The 22006-nt window shown below is 46.5% G+C and overlaps 1 protein-coding gene and 1 long non-coding RNA gene across 22 annotated transcripts in view; both read right to left on the reverse strand.

Moving 5' to 3' along the window:
* The window catches only part of LOC143218940 (uncharacterized), a 30819-nt gene extending 25616 nt beyond the window's left edge, over positions 1 to 5203 (reverse strand). Inside the window, exon 1 of the long non-coding RNA XR_013011190.1 lies at positions 26 to 5203. This is a non-coding gene — a long non-coding RNA (uncharacterized LOC143218940). The remainder of the gene's footprint in view (positions 1 to 25) is intronic.
* The window catches only part of Heph (polypyrimidine tract-binding protein 1 heph), a 478446-nt gene that overhangs the window by 134791 nt on the left and 321649 nt on the right, over positions 1 to 22006 (reverse strand). For all 21 annotated transcript variants that reach the window (XM_076444563.1, XM_076444562.1, XM_076444546.1 and 18 more), the window contains one exon: positions 5211 to 5315. In XM_076444563.1, the coding sequence (XP_076300678.1) occupies positions 5211 to 5261 (51 nt within the window). In that variant the 5' untranslated portion in view covers positions 5262 to 5315. The remainder of the gene's footprint in view (positions 1 to 5210; positions 5316 to 22006) is intronic.

The raw sequence follows: 22006 nt of genomic DNA on the forward strand, positions 1-22006 counted from the left end.
TGCGTCTCCATAAAGTAGACTGCGCCTCCATAAAGTAGACTGCGCCTGCATAATAAAAATTGTCTGAATAATATTTATTCGGTGGAAATAATAGTATTCGGTCGAAATAATAGTATTTCGTCGGTGTCCATGCTCACACCTGTGCCCACTTGCCTATGTCGTTGAATAGCACAGGCGCTGGCAGTATTTAATAGTATCTCGTCGGTGTCCAGGCTAAAGATGATGTAGAATCTGATCCAGGCTAAAGATGATGTAGGATCTGATCCAGGCTAAAGATGATGTAGCATCTGATCCAGGCTAAAGATGATGTAGCATCTGATCCAGGCTACAGATGATGTAGAATCTGATCCATGCTGAGCACTTGAGTAGAGGGCAGCACTATAATGGACATTGCCGAAACCCGGGCGTGAGCACTCTGATTTCCTCTCAGCTTTGGTTCCTGTAACTCTCGCGCGAAATCGTCCCGACGCGAAACACACCGCCGCTCTCTTGTTTTCCGTAGCCATACGATATTCTGTTTCCCCGGAACAATGAGGACGAACAGTCGAACAATACCGAGAAATGGGCCGGAATATTTTTTGACGAATAAATAATTTCCAACAAGCTCGTTTCACGGATACACGTTCATTCCTGGCATTATTTACGGAACGCGGAAAAAATTCGCGTGGGTGCGAGAGCTGTTATCAATGGACGGAATTCGGTTTCAGCGTAACACTACCACCACCAGCACACGCCCATTTTATTAAAACAATATACGTTTTACACGCGCGCACGTTTCGCCGCTCGTTACCATGATCCTCTCTAATTAAATCCAGCAAAATATGTAAACGCCGTTGCGGCCGTATTATTAAATCCCTAGTCCGAATATCATTTCGCTCTAAAGAGTGTAATTATCTAACTGAATTTTCGGAAAGTGTCAACGGGAACGAAGAAATTAGGTAATTTGCGAGACAGACCGTGTCAAATTGTTATTACCGTTGATGTGGGCGGAGCCGACAGGGGAGGAGGTGATAACGGTGGGCGGAGTCACCTAAAACTTGGTTAATCACAAACTAAAATATTCGATGAATAATTTCTTCGACTCGTTATGACATCTCATTATCTCTTCACTATGTCAGAATTAACAATCAGAGGATCGAACAGTGGGCGGGTTTAATGGGCGTGGCTAGTTTAAATGTTATTTAAGCGAAGACCGATCGCGTGGCCATTAAAATGACAATTGAATTGTATAAACAACTGTTCGAATGATCGATCGGAACACCGTGCTACTTGTAAATTAATACAAACGTTATTTTAATGACTTGCGGTAATGAATAAAATACATGTGCCACCGGTAATTGACAGAACTGCTTTTGAAATGATCCGGAGTGGAGGTGAATATGTTTTCGGAGGCGAAGAGAGATTATATAGACGAGTGGAAAAATTAAGACAAAGACTCGGCTGGATATTTTCAGGGTAAAACGCGGTACTTATTCGCGAACAATCGTCTCAGTTGGCGGGATCGGTCGACGGTTCTCATATCGTTCTGACGTTTGGGAAGACCGAAAGGCAGCCAAGGGACTGAAGTCGTCGTCAATTCATAGGATATTCCGAGCGGAAGAGGGTGGTTGGTCCTCAGAGATTTTCCAAGGAGGAGAACAAACCTTCAAGCGAATCCAGACCGGCTGATATCGAGAGGAGAGGCCCCGAAGGCACGGCCAACGGAAATACGACGGCGGGCTGGTGGATCTTACCCACCCTCTGGAAGCTTTATTCAACCTGGAAGATGCGACGAATGGACGCGCTTCTGCGAGCTGAAATGTTCCTTTACAGTAACATCCATAGGACACATCGTGTTCCCTCTCCCCTTATGTCCCTTCGGCGTCCCTCGTCGGAAAGCTCCGAGCGAGGAACGACGACGACACGGCTCGGAAGTGTCTCTCTTCCCCTTTCTTTCTCTTCATTCCGACGTCCTCGGGAATATCCACCGATTACGTTTCTGGGAACAGGGGGATTCCGTGGAACAAGATACACGTTTCTGGACTCGTGACGTCTCGTTCGAAAAATTCTCCGCCGAGAAACAATAACATTCCGTGGGCGAGAGAAGGAGCAGGACGAGGAGGAGGAGGAGGAGGAGCAAGAGGAGAAAGCGGGAAACGACAGAGGGAAAAGTTTTCTCCTCCGATCGACGACGACGGACCAACGACAAGTCTCGCAAACGATGAGAGCACGATACTCGTCAAAGGAGCAACCAGATCCCTCAACGAGCACGAAAATAATCTCGTTCGTTCGAGCAATTTCTTCCGCGGGGATCAGAAACTTTCCACTTATTCCATTTGCCCCTCGCCCCGCCTCCCCTCCCCTCCTCTACCGCTCTTTCTCTTCCACCGAGTTTGGTAAATCCTATTTTTCAGGGTTTCCCCGGGATTTCATCGGAGTTCGCCGGAGCTGCGATTCTCGATAGGCTTCTTCCGCTCCGCGGCTCGGTTTTACCGGCCCGATGAAAAGGTGTCGAGAGCGAAACACTTTCCCTCGCTTCGTTTCATCTCGCGAGATCGCCCGACGCTTTTCTTGTACTACCGAAAATTCTCAAAGCATTGGTACATCCCGTTCATCGGAATAAACGAATCTAAAAATTTCAGGCGACTTCGTCGAGCCAGAAATTTGTTTCCGGAACCCCGTGCGCAATTAATGCTGCGAGTCACAAAAAAAACATACACACGCGCGCACTCGTTGCCGGTGTCCCGAGGGACTTTGACGCGAAACAAAGTGTCCCATAATGCGCGGAATCGTCGCGGACTCGTTAACGCAGAGCCGTGCGAGAGGGCAGCGCACGCGCACGCGTCCGGAGAACGACGGACAGACAGCCGGAGGATTCGGTGACAAAGCCGTCTCCCGGCGTTCTCAGCTTTTACTTTGAAAACGTACACGCTCCACTTTCCGACGGACCGCGGGAAAAAAAAGCGCAATATCGTTAGCGGCCTCGCGGGTTTGAAATTCGAGAGGCGTTCAGTTCGGCCTCCCGGCCCACCTACTCCGCCTACCGCGACATTAGGTCGCCGTGAATCCGACGAAAATCGTTAGTTTCGTTGCCGAGAAACTTCGAAATTTCGCCCCGGCGACTGGAATCCCTTTTTCGCGCGATACTGTCTTGCCCGTGATATTTTCGACCCTTTGTAATGCGTTTTCGGACCGCGGGCGCTGAAGGTTTTTATGGAAAACAACAGTAACAAAATTGTAGAGTCCATTAACGGATTTTTTAAACGGTTGTGAGAAATAGAAGGTGTAGAATTATTTATCTATCTCGATTCTTCCGTGGGCGGGGCTGAAGTGGGCGGAGTTATTAGTGGGCGGAGCTGGTAGTGGGCTGGGTCTGTTACAAATTTAACAATTTTGAGCGGGTTAACGCCTGTTTTTTCCAAATAAATCTTGCAAGCATTTGTCCAGAGACGTGAACGGCGCAGCGATCGAATGAAAAATAATTGTGGCTTGTTACTAACGAAATGTTGAAGGCAAACATAACAAAAGAGACGCGTTGCGAGGAAAAATCGTGCCGGGCGACTTACGAGTCCCATTCTTTTTTCCATCTAGCACTGGGAATGATTAACGAGGCCCGGCTACGAGAGTTTTGATGCACCCGGTGCAACCGGAGGCGTGTGCATCATATACGCGGCTTACGATCGCACAGCTGCATCTATCGCCGGCCCGCCGAAACTTCCGACATTTTTTCCGTAATCGTTCCCTTCCATCGGCGAGCGGGGGCCTACGTCACACGCGTGACTGACAACAATAAATATTTCTGCCGCGAAAAAATACCCGGACGGCTGACTGACGACGACGAATTCCGTTTTGCCGGACGACGCATTTGTCTTCGGAACGAGCCCCGCCGAAAGGAGTATCCGCAAAAAATCTGGGTCGAGCCCCTCGAATCGACGATACCTGCCGATTTTTTTTTTTTGCTGCCGGCCACACCACGTGGCTCGACGCGACACGCCGACAGGTACCGCGCGCCTAATTAATATTCCTCGCGGCGCGGGGGTTCAACCTTTTACCATATTCCTGTCAGGACTCTTTATTCCTGATGAACAACAGGTGTTTAAAAGATTAATCTCGCCCAGCGGCTGCGGCAGACTGTCATTAATTACTGCGGACCGTGGGGACAAAAATATCGTGCGCTCGGAGACGACGACGCCGCGCCGGTTCAAAAATAGACGACACCGCTGTCAGACATTTTTAACGGACCTCCTCGATTTTGATCGAATGATAAACGCTGATAAATACTGTTGCTCCGCCCCTTAAACTCCGATCCTGAATCGATAAAAACGACAGGGGATGATTTTCTCGTGGAAGGCGGTGGCTAAAAAATTCGCGGAACCAAAGGAAATGATTTCGGAAGGAAAATTCGATCCCTGCGGATCGGTTTTATTCGCGCAAAGCCAGTAGGCGAACAGGTGAAAGCTTGAGTACGAGGGGCGGGGGGAGGAGGATCGATTATTCGCGGCACAGTCGTACGAAGCGGCCAATTAACAGGAAGCGCGGAGAGGAACGGTGTGCGCGCCGATCGAATCACTTTTCAGACGTGCCCGGATAACGCTTTGATCGTGTCGTGGCTCCTGCTCGTCCGTTTGGCCGGTTATTTTTTTTGTTCGACGATCGCGGAAGATCGAGTAGGTCAGAGGACGTGTACAGCTCGGCTGCTCTGTCTCTCGGAGAGAGAGAGAGAGAGGATTGTGCCCGGCGAAAAACAGACCGGTCCGGTTTCAATGGACGCACTTCAGGCCGGGTCAACACATCCGGATCTCCGTTGGCTTATTGTTCGGCCACGGGTTTTCGTTGTCGACTGTTCATCGTCATGAAAAATGACCGGCCACCGGCAAAAGGACGAGTCCCCGACAACGAACAGCCCCGCCGGAAAATAATATGACACGCCACGGACAAAAGGACCCAGCGCTCCGATTTCAATAAAGCTAACTGCGTTATCGGTCGCGCGGATTATCGACGAAAGACTTTTCGAAACTCGAGACCCGGGCAGAATTTTCGGAACGGTGCTATCATAAAAAATAATCTCGAGGTAGCAGAAAGAACCTCAGCTCGCCGGATTCCATTTGAAAAATTGTGGGAATATCGCTTTCCTTTAACAAACGGCGAGGTCCGAAAAACGGGGAACGTCGAAGAACGTTTTCATTTTGTCAGACAAGCTTTTATTTTCGATTGAACAATGTTCGGCTTACCTTCTTGGCGTCATTGTTGTTGTCGGCCGCGTGATGTGGTTGAGGACTCATTGCAGCACCATTGCTAACTGCTCCGCTCTGCGACAGAAGCTCGTCGCTACCCCTCTGCAACAAAAAAACAAGAAGAAAAGTTAGCATTTGTAATGAAAAAACAATGTACGTTTTATTCGGTAAACACTGGGCGGGACTAACAGGGGGCGGAGCTAACAGAGGGCGGGGTATACCCCAGTGCATTAAATTCTAATACATTTAATTGTTGGGCCGGGATTGTGAAAATCACGAGCGTAAAATTTAATTCTCCAGTTTGCTCGGGAGCTCGGGTGTCTTTCAAAGAGGACAGGTGAAACACGACCGGAAAGAAATCGCGGTTCGATTCATAGTCCGAATTCAATCTCTCCTGGGCGAGAAACGAACGAGAAAAATACCAGAGACGTTCTCTCCAGTGGAGAGAGAGAGAGACGGTGCCTCTCAATTTATCTAGCGAAACCGGCACAATTTAACAGAAACATCCTTCCCCCGGCGCTGGTTGCATATTATCCCGTCGCGTCGTTCAATCTGTCTGAACGGCGGTGCTCGCTCGTTCGACCTTTCAGCGAAGAAAATACGAGAGGGAGGATAATTCATAACCCCCGGCACACGGGGGAAAATGGTAGCAACGTCATCCACCGGAGAGACAGAATGGCAGATCAAAGAGTCCCGCAGGATCATGTCCCGATCTCCCTGCGTTTACGTAAGAAAAGAAAGCCATGTGGATCAACGGAAGGAGGAGGAGGAGCTAGAATGGGGATGCACGATCCCTTTGAAGCGTGTTTACGCCGGGTCAAAATTCTGCGCCAGTATTTGCCTCACTGACGAGCACGTCCTTAAAGCTATTCTTATCTCGCTGGTATTTTGAATTTATCAATTTTTGAACGGACCGCCAACGCTCAGGGAAACGATACCTGCTGTGCTCGGGCGGTTTAAGTGAGCTCTCAGCGAGGATTTGATGGCGAACGATCGTCTCAGACGAAGGAGAAGACCTTCTTAGCTCCGGCAGACTCAGCCTGATCCTACATAAAAGTTTTTTATCTCGAGGGGTGCAATTTAGGAGATGTGTAAGAAAGGTCCCATCTCAATTGACCTCGAAATACCCTGAAGAACAGCAACACACCGAATATACACCTGCATAATAAGACACGGTGTTCCCGAGCTACTCCGTGCACTTCAACAAGTGTCCTTTCAACAGAAGTGTCTCACAAAATACCTACGCACCGTCCAGGGAACACGAATTCCGTAAAAATCTGAAACTATGTACACCAGCGCGAAGAGACGGGTGAGGGGTTTCGTACATTCACCGCGAACATAGAGGCAGCAACATCCTCCTAACATCCGGTCAACCTTCGGAACCCTCGGAGGTCGTGCATTATTTACTTGCCGCGCATGAATGGATTATATAGACTTCTTGCTCACTCCCTGGAGCACTTCTTCGACCGTGCTCTTATCTTTCAATGCTCCACACACATCCTTGGGCTGGTGGGTTCATCTTGGAGCAGTGAAGCGCGGCTGAGTGGCTCGCAGGGTGGACCAGACGAGTCCTCGGTAGATTCAGACTTGGGGGGTCTTTAATGCAGCTTCCTGGACGATTGTTTTAGGACATTTTATCGCCCACTTGAAATGATCCGACGTTTCAACAAGGGCCTAGCCGTGGATCATCATCTGGCCAATTCACGATTGAGACTGAGCGAAGATCGACTGACTTTACGTGACTAATTGCAGGCTGGAAAGGTGATTCTCATAGGACGAAGGGTCGCGTCCAGCTGGAGAAGCTGTCTCTCATTTTTCCGGCCCTTCCTTTGGAATCTTACGGAGCGTTTTACGTGCTCGACGACCCGCACGGAATTGTCTCACGATCGTCTGGCCAGATGTCGGGAATCCCGAGGATCACACACGAAGGGTTCACTCGGTTGACAAACCAATTTCACGTCCGAACTGCAAGGCGATCCGATGAGTTTCCGTCTAGCTGGCCGGCACGGCAGAGCCCTAAGGGGCCGGCTGCTATTTGCTCAAGGATTCGCGCGACTCGCATTAATTGCAAGGTAAACACACGGAATGCTCTTGACGACAATTCGCCTGGCTTGCCTGACAAGTTGCTCGGACCAACCGGGAGGATTCGTAGGTCGTGTACGAGTAGACTAAAACCACTATCCACGAAACTACCGAGCGATCTTTGAACATGCAACGAGCAGCAACGTGCCACGGGGAGAACTTACGATTCGTTTTACGACGAAGAATATTCAATTACAACGGTATCAGGCCGGGGCTAGGTTAGCTTAGAGTTCGCGCGCACTCGCATACAAAAGGATGCCGCTGATCGATTCCATGGAAATCCCGTCTCGGAGGGATCGAGACAAGATGATGGATCGACGAGACGTAGCCGTGACGGATCGCCAATCTGGCTGGACAAAAATCATTTTGGGCCTCCGCTCGAAAAATCTTCCAATTTTTCTGTCGTGAGCGCCGAACGAAACTTCAGTTTCCACAGTGAAATGGAATCTCGAAATCTGTCCATTGTCGCAGTTCCTCAAAATTTGCAGAATCTCTCGGAGCATCCGTTGAAATAATATTGTGATAAGACGAGGAGAGGGTGCATCTCGTCCGGAGGAGGGGCGCTGGTTATCGTCTTTCAAGATGGATGGCCTGACGATGATGCGACAAGATGCATACCGTCGTCCCTGGTAAACCGAAACCCGTATATGCTGGTGGTTCGAAAAAAATTGCAGCTAGTCGGAAATTGAAACCGCTGAAAATTGGAACGGTCCGAAACGTACACCCTCCAATAAACAGAATGGAATCGCCGGTACGTAATTCAACGAGAAATATTTTCGGCCAAGTTGCAACCCCCTACCTCGACCGGAGGGGTAGTTGCAGGGGAAAAATTCGAATATCGGTTTTTTAGCCTGTTTCCCCTATTTAATTTCGGGGCGAAAATTCTGGGAAAAAAAAATATGAAACATTGCTGCGGGCGAGGCGCACGCTGGAGAATTTTTTCCGATTTTTTCAGATGAGAATACTGTGCTCGACCGAAAAACGAAAAATTCGGGTTTTTCTCCGGGCGATTCGAAGGTGGCGAGATTTTTACTTTACCGCGCGCGCGCGCGTTGTAATTATTGTCACCGGATTTCTGTGGAAACTGTCTCTGGCAAAGTGGGTGTAGTGGGGCTGGAGGAATAAAAGTCGACGTTTTCGAGTCGTTTCGCCCGGCGATAAATCGTATCGATGAACACTTTACGATTGACTGATCCGAAACAACTCTGTGTAACCCTGCCAATCAGGGGATCGGAAGGGTACGGGAGGGTTCCAGTTACTTTTTACGGCTGGTGGATCCACCGTATCGCAATATACGCCGGCTTGAGTCAGCAGGGATCAAAGGAGAATCATTTTCCGTTAGCCCGTGCAAGATGGCGTCCTCGAGATTCAGCCCGTGTTCCGCCTGGACGAAAAATTTTACTGCCGCCGGAGCATCGGCAAGTGTTCATTTAGTTTATACGATACTTGTATCCGGTCTTTTAATCGAGTTCCATAAAATGTCGGAAGGGAGCTGACGACAGTCTCGAAGCCTAACTACGAGGCTGTGCAGGCGGTGCTCAAAATCTGAAGAGAAGAAATAAACTCGGTTGTTCGCTCTTGATTTTCACGATTATTTCGATCGAGAAAACGAAAAAGCAAACCCGGAGAACGGCGGAGCGAGAACTCGGGCTGGCTCGAAAAATTCCTGAACGAGCGAGCGAGTTGGATAATCGAACCAGGCCGAAAGATTTGTGTCACGCTGTCGTGATTTTCATCGAGCCCCTTCTCCGTGGCAAATGGCGTGGAAAGAGGGCAGAAATTAAAGCGCTCGTTAGGGTGAAACGGTTCGACCGATCGTCGAGACCGGGGTTCGGAGCCATTCAGCCGCGAACGGACGGCGAGCGAGATTCGATATTCGAGACACAAAGACCGAAGAAAGTGGATCGTGTCTGCCGCTCGTGATTCCTGCTGGCCATATTAAATTGGATGAAGTTGAGAACGAGCAGCAGACCGCGCGCCGCACATTTTTCACCCGTTTTTCTTCTCGGAACGATTTCGAGACGATTCATTCCGCGGAACAAAGTCGGCGAAAAGAAGTTCTTCGGGTTTTCGGTAACGCGTCTCACGATTGATTAGAATCGCGCGCTGCGAAACAATCGAGATACATATCACCGAGAAGGAATTCAACGAATATTTTCATTCCCGGGGTAAACTCCGAAAATATTGTACGCGGTCGGAACATTTTCGAACAACCGGCCATTACGATTCTATGCCCATTATACCGGGGTTAATACAATAATGGCCGGTGTATTCCAAAAGTCGGAACACAATTCTCGTTTACCACGCCATCGTCAGGAACTATTGTTCCCTTTGCCAATCCTCGTTTCAAACTATGTTGCCGGAAACAACGGACCCTGCGCCCGAATAAATGAAAAGTTTATTCCCGCGGCTCCCCTCCCCGCCACATCGTTGTAGCAGTACACCCCACCTAATTTTTATTCGACAACATCATGCTTCCATTTGGGCGGTTCAACATGTCGCACCAACAATGGCGCCCCCGCAATTTCCAATGTACCCAATTACCCCGATTCAATATTCATCTCTCACAAAAAATCCCCGCCGCGCACGCGCTCGCGTATTTCCCGTTGGCCGCAGGGCGGCCGGCAATTATGATTTTTTTATTAGATTCGAGCAACGCTGCGCGATGTTAAAATGGAATTTTGTAAATATATCTCCTTTGTATTCGCCGTTATTATTACACGGAATATTGTTCCTGACAAACTTCCGCGGACAACCCCGACCCACGCACGCACCTCTAGACGCCGACGCAACTCGTACACTAATTCGACACACGGACACAGATCTGGCCGGGTATTCTCGGGAACGCACTTGGCCGAGAGCCCGTGTGTCTCTACTCGCGTAACCGGGGGAAAAAGAGTTTGTTTCAGCTCCTTTTTTCTTTTTTTTTTTTGCCCCCCACGTACCAACCGGTATTTTAGTCCTCCTGTGTGCCTCTCTTCGACACCCACTCTTCGCCCGGAAGAGGAAAAAACTGACAAGCTCACTTTGTCCGGTGCAACGCGTCGCCCGCTAGCTTTGTTGCTGAAACTGAATCACAGAAAAATCGGACCGTAAATGAAGCGCCTAGATACGGCCCCACACACCGCCTACCCTTATTTTAATGCGAACGCCACAGTGGTAACGAGCGGCAAAATTGCGCCGAAGTATAATGAATTAAAGGAACAAGCTAGGGGCCATTTCTGATTCGCGTTCTGCGTCGTGAGTAGGTCGTCAGTGCGACCGACCTGGTCATGGTTGCGTAGTGACTTGAATTCAGCATGGTCATGATTCTGTAGTGACTTGAACCCAACACAGTCATGATTCTGTAGTGACTTGAACCCAACATAGTCATGATTCGATCATAACTAGAATCTACCCTAAGCATGATTCAATCATGGCAAAACCTAACGAGGCCAGGCATCGGTCAAGAGTTAGTCATAAGTCATAACTAGACTGCGGATCTTTATGTAAAATAAAAAATATAAGCATTGATTGCTGGACACCGTAGTGAAAAATATAAATGAAATATAAATTTCTTTAGCTATATGTATAATGTAGAATTTGATCGAACCGTTGCACAGTGATCGATTCCTCGATTCTAGGTGGACAAAATGGTAAATTTGATCAACTTCAGATATCTTCGCTGCCGTTCTATTTTGTTCACGAACATTAATTTATTCGATATATAACGTAATATTTCCATTGCACGTGGTGATTACGACGATAATACGGTGCTAAAGTTTTGACTGTGCGAAATACTGTAAATAAGCTAATTCTTCTTCATCGTATAACTTGTTCGTTTGTTGTTTAAATTATTATCTAAAAAATGGAGCGTGTAAGCGAAGGTAAGTATTTCATTTTCACATATCGGTATAATTTTATTTTTCCGTGTAAATCATATACAACAGGTTAACTAATAATATTATTTAAGAAAAGGTCAAATTGTATAACTTCTTTTGCCGGACTCGGTCGGATTTGGTTCTTTCATAGTTTTGAAGAATACTTATTTCAAAACAATGATACTAAATATCGTTGACCCGTTTTGCCCCGTTTGTCATTTATGTCGTTTTTTAGAAAAGACATGGAGTATGCCACTATTTCATGTGGTATTGAAATTGACGATAGAAAGTTTACAGAATATGCACTTCAGACTGCGAGAATTACATATGACAATTATAATTTAGAATAATTTAGAATATCCAGCTTTGTGTGTGTGTGTCATGCACATTCCTTATTATAATTTTATAATTTTGTATTATATTTTTGTAGAACTTTAGCTAATTTTTAAATATGAGTTAAGATTCATTCTTTCCATTTTGTGTATTGTTTATTCACGTATTTAAACAAAAACTATAAAATATTTAATTTATGTTATTTTCACAAACGTTACAATTAATTGTTATATTTGTCCATTTTAAATAAACGATATAATTCGTTTAAATTCATGTAGTTTTTATACACTTGTCATGATTTCTGAGAAATAAAGCGTTATTACTACAAGAGAATACAAAAATTTGAATTTTGTCCACCTAGAATCGAGGAATCGATCACTGTGCGTTGCGCCGAAAATATTATTCCAAGTTTATTCAAACAATTTACGATCGACAAGAGTCCCTCCTTTATAAATTTCTTTCTTCTTTTAATTATCTTATTAAGGTGAAACTAATAGACTGGTGGCCTGAAATCTTTTCAACATGTCCACTGTTTTAAATTGTACCTACCCATTTTTGTTATAAATGCATAAAATCCGCAGCCTAGTCATAACTAGACTCCGGATCTTTATGCATTTGTAGCAAAATCGAGTAGATGAAACTCGAAATTGTTGGAAAATTTGAAAAAATACGTCAATGTATGATTTCTCCTCTATTAAAATCATCAAGGGAAGAAATAACATTCAATTTAGTTTCTGTTTCTTGCAATCGATGCAGGCAATTTTTTATTTTGCATAAAGTTCCGCAATCGTCATAACTAAACCTAGCCAGGAAACCAAACCGGTCATGAGTCATCATCGACTCATGCCTGAAGTCCGGTTCCCCGGAAGTGTCGGCCACAAAGGCAACGCCGACCTGCACGATAAATTTGCAACGTGGAGGGTCGAAGCGACAAAAGCGTATGAAATTGAGCATAAGCAGCGCGCGAGAGAATGTCTCGGCGACGTTTGTCAATGGGAGCCAACCATAACGTCTAAGGAAGTTCTCCGACCGCGGGCGCCGGAAATCTCGAGTTGCCGGATGTAACGCGATGTAAAGTAATTATAATTCAGGTTTGGCCCGAACTTGACAGCACCGCGAGCAGTTTACGGGGTAGGGGGGGGCGGCAGACCGCTGACAACAATGACGCAAACGCGAGCGGAGGGGCGTCTTTAAACCTGGGAAATCCTCCGAGCAACGCTCATCGGGACAATCGGAAGAAAATCTGGGGTCGTTCGGTGAGGGGAGGGGGGGATGCGACCTGGATCCATTGAAGCGGACAACGTTGATCATAAGTGAATTAATTAGCGTGGATTCTACGGTCTCGTCGAGCGGACTTTGCGTTTGAGTACCGAGCTGACGGTCGAGACCGAGTTCCGTGGACGTAGCCGGGACTTATTGAGGTTCCTTGGACCGTGTGATTCACCGGGGTAGATCTCGACCACGATGAAAAATAGTAATTGAATACCATCGTTCGGCTGCAATGTTTCCTGTTCTCTGGCGCAATTCGGTCTTCCGAAGAATGAAGTATCTTCTCAAAGGGAAAACAAGCTGATCGTAATTAAACATTTTCCTTGCTGCAACTTCTACGCAAAAAGAATGCTTCTCGGAAGAAGACGAAAGGGGAAACAGCTTCAAAGAAGTCGACGGCACGACGCAGTCGAAAATACGCGGGGCTAGTTTGTTTATTTAACAGTATCCGGAGATGTCGAGTCGGAGTCGGCACACGTTTCTTTCAAACTTATCTGCCGGCCAAACAGATCCGCCGTAAATTCGATTCGAAACTGAACCAAAGTCGCAACATTTTCCTCCAGCAGTATCGTCGTGAGGGGAAAGCGATGTAACCGGATGGAGGGGGAGATACATACAGGAACCCATACACTCGCAATCTCGAGTCTGGCCTCCGTCTCGGGTAGCGAGAGCAATTGCATTTAATTTCGCGAAAAGCGGATATTCAAATATCGAGAAAGTACTCGACGCCGTCACACGCAAATAAACAATGTGTTTGCTCGGCCTTCACGGACCTTTTTTCCAGACGCGACGCAGTCGGGCTCCCGCGGTAAACTTGCGCCCTCCCTCTGCCCCTTTCGCCGCCCGAGCAACTTCTTTTCTTACGCGGTTAAGCCATTCGGCTTCATGAATTTCAAAGTGACGTCGCGACTCCCTGAAGATACTCGCTCGACGAGTTCCCCGCCGAAGAATAACCCCGCGACTTTCGCGCCGAAATATTCACTGCCCCTCGAGCCACCCTCCTCGCCCCAACAGAGAGGAACCACACGATTTAAGCACTCGTGTGCTGAGAGTGCTAACATTATTTAAAATAAAACTTTTGCTTTTTGTTTACTATAAAGTTTGTTCATATAGGTTTTCCCCCCTAAATTTTGTATGAATTTTATGTTTTTCTTTATTGTAATGGTAATGAATTGACTTCTTCTAGTTCTGACACTTTTGTATAACTTCACCGCCCTTATGAAGAGGGGCGCATTATTTTTAGTAGCCCACGGGCGCCGAATATCTTAGGACGGCCCTGCCCAAATGGTGAATGAGAATGCTTGTGGATGAATCACCGACCAAGTAACGAATTGGCAAATATTTACGGGCCTGTGCCAGGCGAAGTCCAATGAAGAGAAATGCGTATGAATGGCTGAGGATCAACCATGAAGCAGTTAGGGATCCAGGAAGGTGTGTAGACTAATTGAGCCAGAGCGAAGGGCTAAGGCAGGTCGTTTTCTCCGACTCGGAGACCCTTTTGCCGGTGTCAAAGGGAAATTAATATCACCTATGCCCCCGGCTTCTCTCGCTCTCTCTCTCCTGTCATGGTTGCACGTTTTATTCCCAGTTGAGCGGCAGACGAGACAGTGTGCCATCCTTTAGGATCGTGCCGGGGTACGTCCGACAGTAAAGGCATTATTTCGCAGCAGCGTTCGTCCTCGCAGGATCCACAACAAGACACGACACGGCACGACACGGCCAGCCAATCGGCTCCTTTCAGCAGTTTTATCGTTCGCTTTGAAGTGCACAGGCTTTCATCGTGTTTCCACTTTCTTCCCTTTCATTGCTCCGGTTCCAGCTTCCGCCTTTGTTAACTTCTCGAGGGAAAAGATCCATCTTTATGCTCGCGGAGACTCTCTCCTCCGCAGAGTTTTGATTTCTCTTTTATCTAAATATGATGCGGTGGGTGCACGGCGACAGATACCTTCGTTCCGCGACGTTGTTTCTCGGCCCGTTACGACGCATCGAATATTCCCGGAAAAATAAATGCTAATAATAGTTGGAACTCCGGAAGACTAACGTTGGAGATCCGAAGAGTTTTACGAGAATCATTGCCGGCAAGTTCGTCGGTTATTCAGATAAACCACCGGTTCGAAAAACAAGTGGTTCAACTTTGAGTTTTCTTCGCCGCGAGAACTCGACAAGGAAACAGCCTAAAGCAGTTTCTCAATTATGGAAAGTTCAGCGAGTTATTAGCCGGCGAATATTAAACGACTTCCTGCATGGAGAGAGAAAGGCCATTAATGGCGCAATAAAGATTCAAAAATCACCACCGGTTGCTTTTTATTCCTGCGAGAGATGTTTTTATGCAAACTTCCTTTGTTACCAAAGGAAAGAACCGGGGAGGGAAGTTTCCCGAAGGGTCTGCGCACTCGAACCAGCCCGCGACTCTACCATCTACGATAATTGCTGCGAGACTTCCATTAACGGCGACGGGAAAATTGTTCCGGAAGAATTAGCACCGATAATTTATTATCTCTAAATTGTCACTACATTAAAGCACAAACGTTAGCTAATAAAACGCAGGGGACCGCGTTCGAAAATCGTTCTCCAGGTTGGCGGGAAAAAAATCGGGAATCATAGCGGAGCACTTCGGAAAACAGAAATTCGTCGGAAGCGTCGGCAAACGGATTTCATTTTTCTTTCGAAAGAAAGCTAAGAGAGAAAGGAGCGGAAGCAATTATAAAATTCCCGCGTGTCCGGGCTAAATACGGCCGGCAGGAGAAGAAACGGTTCGTCGGGGGTGCAGGAGAGCCCGAAGTTCTCTGGAAAATTGAAGACAAAGAGAACGGGGATGCTGAGGGGGCAGTCAGACGGCTAACAAAAAGGGTGTGGAGGGGCCGCCCTCTGCCCCGGAGAGCGGGTGCCGACGTCGAAGATTGCTTCTGATGACCAGGAGAGGATCGGTTACGGTTCTATTATGCCGTCTCTCTGTATCGATACAATTTCGATTTCGCTATCCGCGGACCATCCGGGTTATTATTCCGATGAAAACGGTCCCGGCGGAGAGGTTGAATGGGAAATTTAGTCAGCCGGATGCGATTAAGGTTGGACCTGGCGCAGATGAAATTTAAAGTATCGTGTTCCCGGGGCAATCCCTTTGAGATCGCCAGAGCTGTACAACGTTCTGCGATGGGGCGTAGAGAAAGAGAGAGGAAGAGAGGGAAACCTGTCGATTTTTAACGCGGCAATTCAGCACGTTCGCCGCGAAGGCCGCTTCTCTTCGTCGGCCAGCAAATAAATAAAAGAAAAATATATTTCGCTCGTGTATTTTCGGTACTGCGATCCTAACCTCTCCGCAGAGTTTCGGTGCATCGTCCTGTTTTATTTTTTAAACGTCCCAGCAACGTTTCGCGGAACTCCCCCCCCCCCCGGTCGCTTCTCCTACGGGGCCATGCAATTTTCAATCGAAACTATTCTATATTCCGCGGACAGCCCGTTACCATCTCGCCAAATCCATCGGACAGATTCCCCAGGGCCCACTGAAGATCGAACGCCAGGAGGAATAGCGCCGGCACTCCTAAGTACAGATCAACTTCATGCTCGTTCATAATTCCTCTCTCTCTCTCCCTCTTTCTCGGCATCTGCATCATTCCCGTATTGATGCAACCGTGCGTAACACGCACGTTTGTGTACGTGTGCAGGCTACGTCTAGACGGTAATCCAAGTGATCCCCCGGGGAACACTGAGGCCTGTCTCGCGGATCGTTTCCTCGGAACCCACGATCTTTATCTTCCGCTACTATTTCCTCGTTGCTAAACACGCGAATATTCCCGCTTCGCGCCCGGGCCACCGGCTGTTCGATACCGACACCGGTTCATTCTATCTGATCGAAGAATAGTATCCGACCAGGGCTTTATTTTTAATTTGATAAATAATAATATAGATTGTCCCGCACTCTTGAGGCAAATCAATTTCTACGTACCTGAACGTGTTTTGAGAACGAGAGCAGGATTTCAAACAATGAAATCCAAATCTACATATGGAGTTAATAAACCCTTTAAATCGCATTATTTCAAGCTCAAATATACTGTATAGTAATATTGATATTTTTAATGGCACGTTACAGGAATTCAAAAGAAAATTACGCAAGATTATTTGTTAATATCGTACCTGTATTTGTTTAGTTTCGCGTTTGTCCCTTTTCATGTAAATTTTAGGTTAAGACTATTTTTTGTTATGTATCTTTTTGTTTTTTTGTCAGTTCTACTGTAAAGAACTGTAAACATTCGTATAAAAGGACCTCGGTACTTTATTATTATTATTATTTATTATTATTATTATTCTATACGGACCAAGGTCCTTTTATACAAATGTCTACAGTTGTTTACAGTAGAAGAACTGATAAAAACAAAAAGAAACGTAACAAAATAATAATAATTAATATTATTATCGCTAGATAGCAGAAAATAAAAATTCAAGAAGTAATTGGTCAGGACACGTTCCCTGAAATTCTCTTCTAATATTTCTGTAAAATAAAAGATCCTTCTCGTAATATTTTATTTACGTTTCCGTGTTGGAAGACACGCCTATCGTAATGGAAACGGAAAGGAAATATTTGCCTAATCGCTGGCTGGAGACATCAAAGACACCCTACGGACAGCTAAACACTGCGAGGGGTTGAAAGTGGCGGCGCGGATGAAGAGGGAGGAGCCGAGGCATGGCGCGAGAAAACTTTTTGATAACACTTGAAAATTGCTTTTCAAAATAGAATAACAATCCAATTTCAAGGCTGTCGCGGTGGTTCGCTGAGGCTGCCGGGACGCATCCGAAAGGGTGGAACGCCGAAAAAATAAAAAGCGAGTGTATTGACAATTGCAGTCTTTTATGCAGCTCTCCTTGACACTGCTGCGACACTTCAAAACAATCTACGTAAAACATAATCCACAAAAATGATTTTAAAAAATATTAAAAAAAAAAAATTGACCTGAAACTCTCTCCAAAAAATTCATTGACCTGTTTGGCCGATGAATAACATTCTAAATTTTCCTTTTCTGTCGATCCTCGATAGTGCAATTAAACAATTTAATGATATCAGCATTGATCGAACCTGTGGCGCTGAAATCAACAAATTGTTTAATTGCACTATCTACGAGATCGACATAAAGTAAAGTTCATCACGAATGGCGAAAAATTCATACACAACGAAAGAGTTTTTTATGCGTCAACGTCAAGATTATTCAGGATTGAAACCATGAAGGTTCTCCAGGAATGATTGATCGAACCTGCGGCGCCGAAATCATTGAATTGTTCAATAACATTTTAGCCCGAAATACAAAAGTACATTCTCTACATCTGAAACGATCAGAGAAAAAATTGTTGTTTGCTCCGGAGAAATATTTTACGGCACGGTGGGTCCAGGAAAAGGGGGTGCGTGGTTCAGGGGGTAGTTTCCTCTGCAGGGACGTGGACACGAGAACCGGCAGAAACGCGCAATCTTTACCGGCTTCCGGACAATCGGGCGAACGTCCCTTCCGCTTCCGGAATACTCTCGATCGCTCGCTGCCAATATAATTGCTATTATGTGGTGGGGAAAAATGGTTTCTGGCCGTCCTTCAATAGCTCGATTTTACCGTCGATCGACTCCGGGATATCGTGGCCGCGGAACTCGGCCGTTTGCGGCCGGTCCAGCTCCCGCGAAATTGTTCTCAGACGAGAGGAGGAAAATTTGTGGCGGTCCGGTTGATGTGCTGCTACCGGATGTCACCGGGATATTAAGGAGTGGAAATCGAATTTGTACCGTCGACAAAATAGGGGAATCGATCGGTCCCCGAATACCTTCGAAGCGCGGTTCGTATCTGAAAAAATATCTCCGTGGTTCCTGGACGAGATCAAAGCCGGGCAAAAATTTCAGTGGTTGCTCGGCGGTCGTTTTGTAAGGAAGTCATGCCGCTCCCGCTGAGAATGCAATCTTTAGTGCAGACCGGAAGCTTTCCTGCGATTCGTAATTGAGCGGACGCCCGGAGAAAGAGATAACGAGGCGAGGGTCTCTGCAATCCGGTCAGAAACGTCGAGCATGCAGTTTGAAAAATGCACCGAAATCCAGGGGTGGAACTCGAAATACGAGGAGCGCGCGAGTGCTCCTCCGGTTTCCCGCGACTAAGAACGGTGAATAATGTAACTCGGTTAAAAGAGTCGGTGGCCGACGTAGGAAAACCGGTGTACTCCCAAAAAAATCACCGGCGCTGTCCGTTATCCTAATTAGTCGTTTGTCCGATCAGGTAGTTAGGTATCGCGAGGCACGACTTTCTTCGAATCGGGCCGCGCGTCGACTGTCACGCGGCGCGGTGACTAGACGACCGAAAGTTTAATTAATTCATGGCGTCGCGTCAGTCGCGAGACGATATTCGTGTACACGAATTATAGGAGGAATTTATGAAGGGCGCCGTTGCTCCAAGTGACACTCAAGTAATGTGCGTGAAATTTGCGTGGAGGAAGGAGCGAAATGTCACGCGTCCATTAATTCCGGCGCGAGAGGCTGTAATGCGACGGCTTAATAAAACGGCCGCGCGCTGTTTCTGCCCCTGGGGGAGCGAAAATTGGAAGAACCGGGGGCCAGAGATTCGCGAATTCCCACTTTCGAACTTGTAGGGACCGTGGAAATTGCGAAAATAATATACAATCGACCCTAACCGCGCTTATCACACCTGCCGCCATCTGGATATAACCTTCCTCTGACCTTGGACCAACTTCTCGGCGAACGTCGACGAGGGAAAGTATCATAATTAATAAAGCGAATTGTCCCCGGTTCACCAACAGAGCAAACACCCTGGTGCTCCAATATGAAATGTGTTTGTTGTTATGGAAGATCCATATGTGTTTTCTTCGAGAGCTAGGAAAATATGAAACGTGGATTACTTGGTTTCAACTTTATCGGATTATAAAATTTTTATTAGTACATAGATATGTAATCCCAGGGTGTCCTACTATTGACAACGGTGTTCAAATAGAAAGCAATCTCACACAGGCGTGCCTCGTCGTAGAGACATCAACTAAGCCACAGACTTGTTAGACCCCGAAACATCGCAGAACCAACGAGAGTTACTCAATTCCTTTCCCCGCAACAAGACCATCACCACCCGATCTTGATGTCCCTGGAGGGGTCGACGAGCTAAGTAATTCCATTCGAAGATTCGCAAGGAAAACAGCCCGATTTCTTTCCTTCGCTATCCATTTGCCACGCGTTACCTCCCTCCCCGTCCTTTTATCAATCGAATTCCTACCTTCGTCTTCCTCATCCCTCTCCCGATACTCGATTTTTCTCTGGCAATCTTTGCTTGCCGGCTAATGAACCGTCTAAACAGCAGCCCTTTTAGATCGTCATTAATTCTTCATAGCTGGACGTAGGTCACTACAGGGACATTACTTGTGGATATTTGGGGCCAGAAAAATTTGTGTAGCTAGTTCAATAGTGGAGTGAAATGTTCGCAAAATTTGAGGGAGATAGGTTCGGTAGAACGTCCAGAATAAATTGCTAAAATTTAGTTCTTCGCGGTTGGACATAGGTCACTATAGCAACATTATTTATGGATTCTTCCAAATGAAAAAATTTGTACACTTAGTTCAATAGTGCAGTGAAATGTTCGCCAAATTTCAGGAAGATAGGTCCAGTAGAACGTCCTGAATAAATTGCTAAAATTTAGTTCTTCGCGGTTGGACATAGGTCACTACAGCAACATTATTTATGGATTCTTCCAAATGAAGAAATTTGTATAGGTAGTTTAATAGTGCAGTGAAATGTTCGCAAAATTTCAGGAAGATAGGTCCAGTAAAACGTCCTGAATAAATTTCTAAAAATTAGTTCTTCGCAGTTGAACATAGGTCACTACAGCAACATTATTTATGGACTCTTCCAAATGAAAAAATTTGTACACTTAGTTCAATAGTGCAGTGAAATGTTCGCAAAATTTCAGGAAGATAGGTCCAGTAGAACGTCCAGAATAAATTCCGAAGAATTAGGAAAATTCTCGATCAGCCTCGCTTCTTCAAGTACCCTAGCAACATCAGCAAACAATGGCGCACGTGTAACACGTTGTCTACAAGCCAGCCGCGTTTATCACGACTCGATACTCTTTTCACGTATCGGTTCACAAGATTGGAGGCTAAGAATGACTGACAAAGTCCGTTCTGGTTCAGCGGCCGTTAGACAGCGTAGAATCGAAAATCATTGTTTAGAAGGGGATCGGTAAATTCTGGACAATGCAGGCTTTCTTTCGCCGTTCGCGGGATAGGTATCCGGGTCAACGGACACGAGGCAACCAGGCTGCCTCTGTGTCCAAGCGTGCAACAACCGGGATCGTTCGGCTCCCCAGACGAATAATTAAAGCCTCTGATCAGCCCGAGGAACGTCATTGTCCTCTTGTGTCGCCGTTCCCCAGCAAAAGAATTCTCCGCCGGTGTAAAAAAGGAAATTCGCGGTCCAGTTAAGCTACTATCTACCCTCGACGACTGTAGAAGACAATTAAAGGGACAATTAAAATATTTCTTTTTCCCGGGGACAAAGCCCTCGAAACACTCGAAACACCGGCGATGTGTTAACGCTCGGACTTCGATGTTTCTGCTGCGTCCCGACGGAAACGAGAAAATAAACTCCTTCCGTATCGGTAGACGTATCTTCAACAGACTTCAACGCACTCACGGGGGCTCCCTTGAATTATTTCAACAGGTAGATCAGCGAAATATCTTCGATTTTTAGGATGTTGTTCCAGAAAAGCCAAGAGCCACATTTTCATAAAACAGGAATTCGCACAGACAGAAAAGAGCAACTGACAGGTTATCAGACAGATGGCAACAAGTTGTTACAAACAATGGAAACTATATCATTGAAAAATATTAAAAATATGCTTTTATAAATCGATTAGAATGTTTTCATTAAAAGTACGACAGAGAACTTTCCCTCCAACTCAATAACTAAATGATGGCGTGTCGGGACCCAGACCTTCGAGCCAGACAGTGCGACAAAATAGAATGTTCGCCCGGCAAAAATATCTGTCTATCGGCATTATTTGCAGTCTCGAGAAGCGCAGTACCATCGGTCGGAAGACGTACGAGCGTCGAGTGGCGCGTAAATCAAATTTCTGAGTCCCTCGGTGCGTCCGCGGTGCCTCGTTGCGCGCGACAACACAAACATGAAAATACGTACCGGCCCGATATAAATACGCGAAATAAAATATCGCAAAGAATGGCACCGCGTTGCCGGAGTTTTTCGCTACGTCCGGTCCCGCGGGT

Source organism: Lasioglossum baleicum, chromosome 20 (genome assembly GCF_051020765.1).
Source record: "Lasioglossum baleicum chromosome 20, iyLasBale1, whole genome shotgun sequence".
In the NCBI taxonomy this organism is placed as follows: Eukaryota; Metazoa; Arthropoda; class Insecta; order Hymenoptera; family Halictidae; genus Lasioglossum; species Lasioglossum baleicum.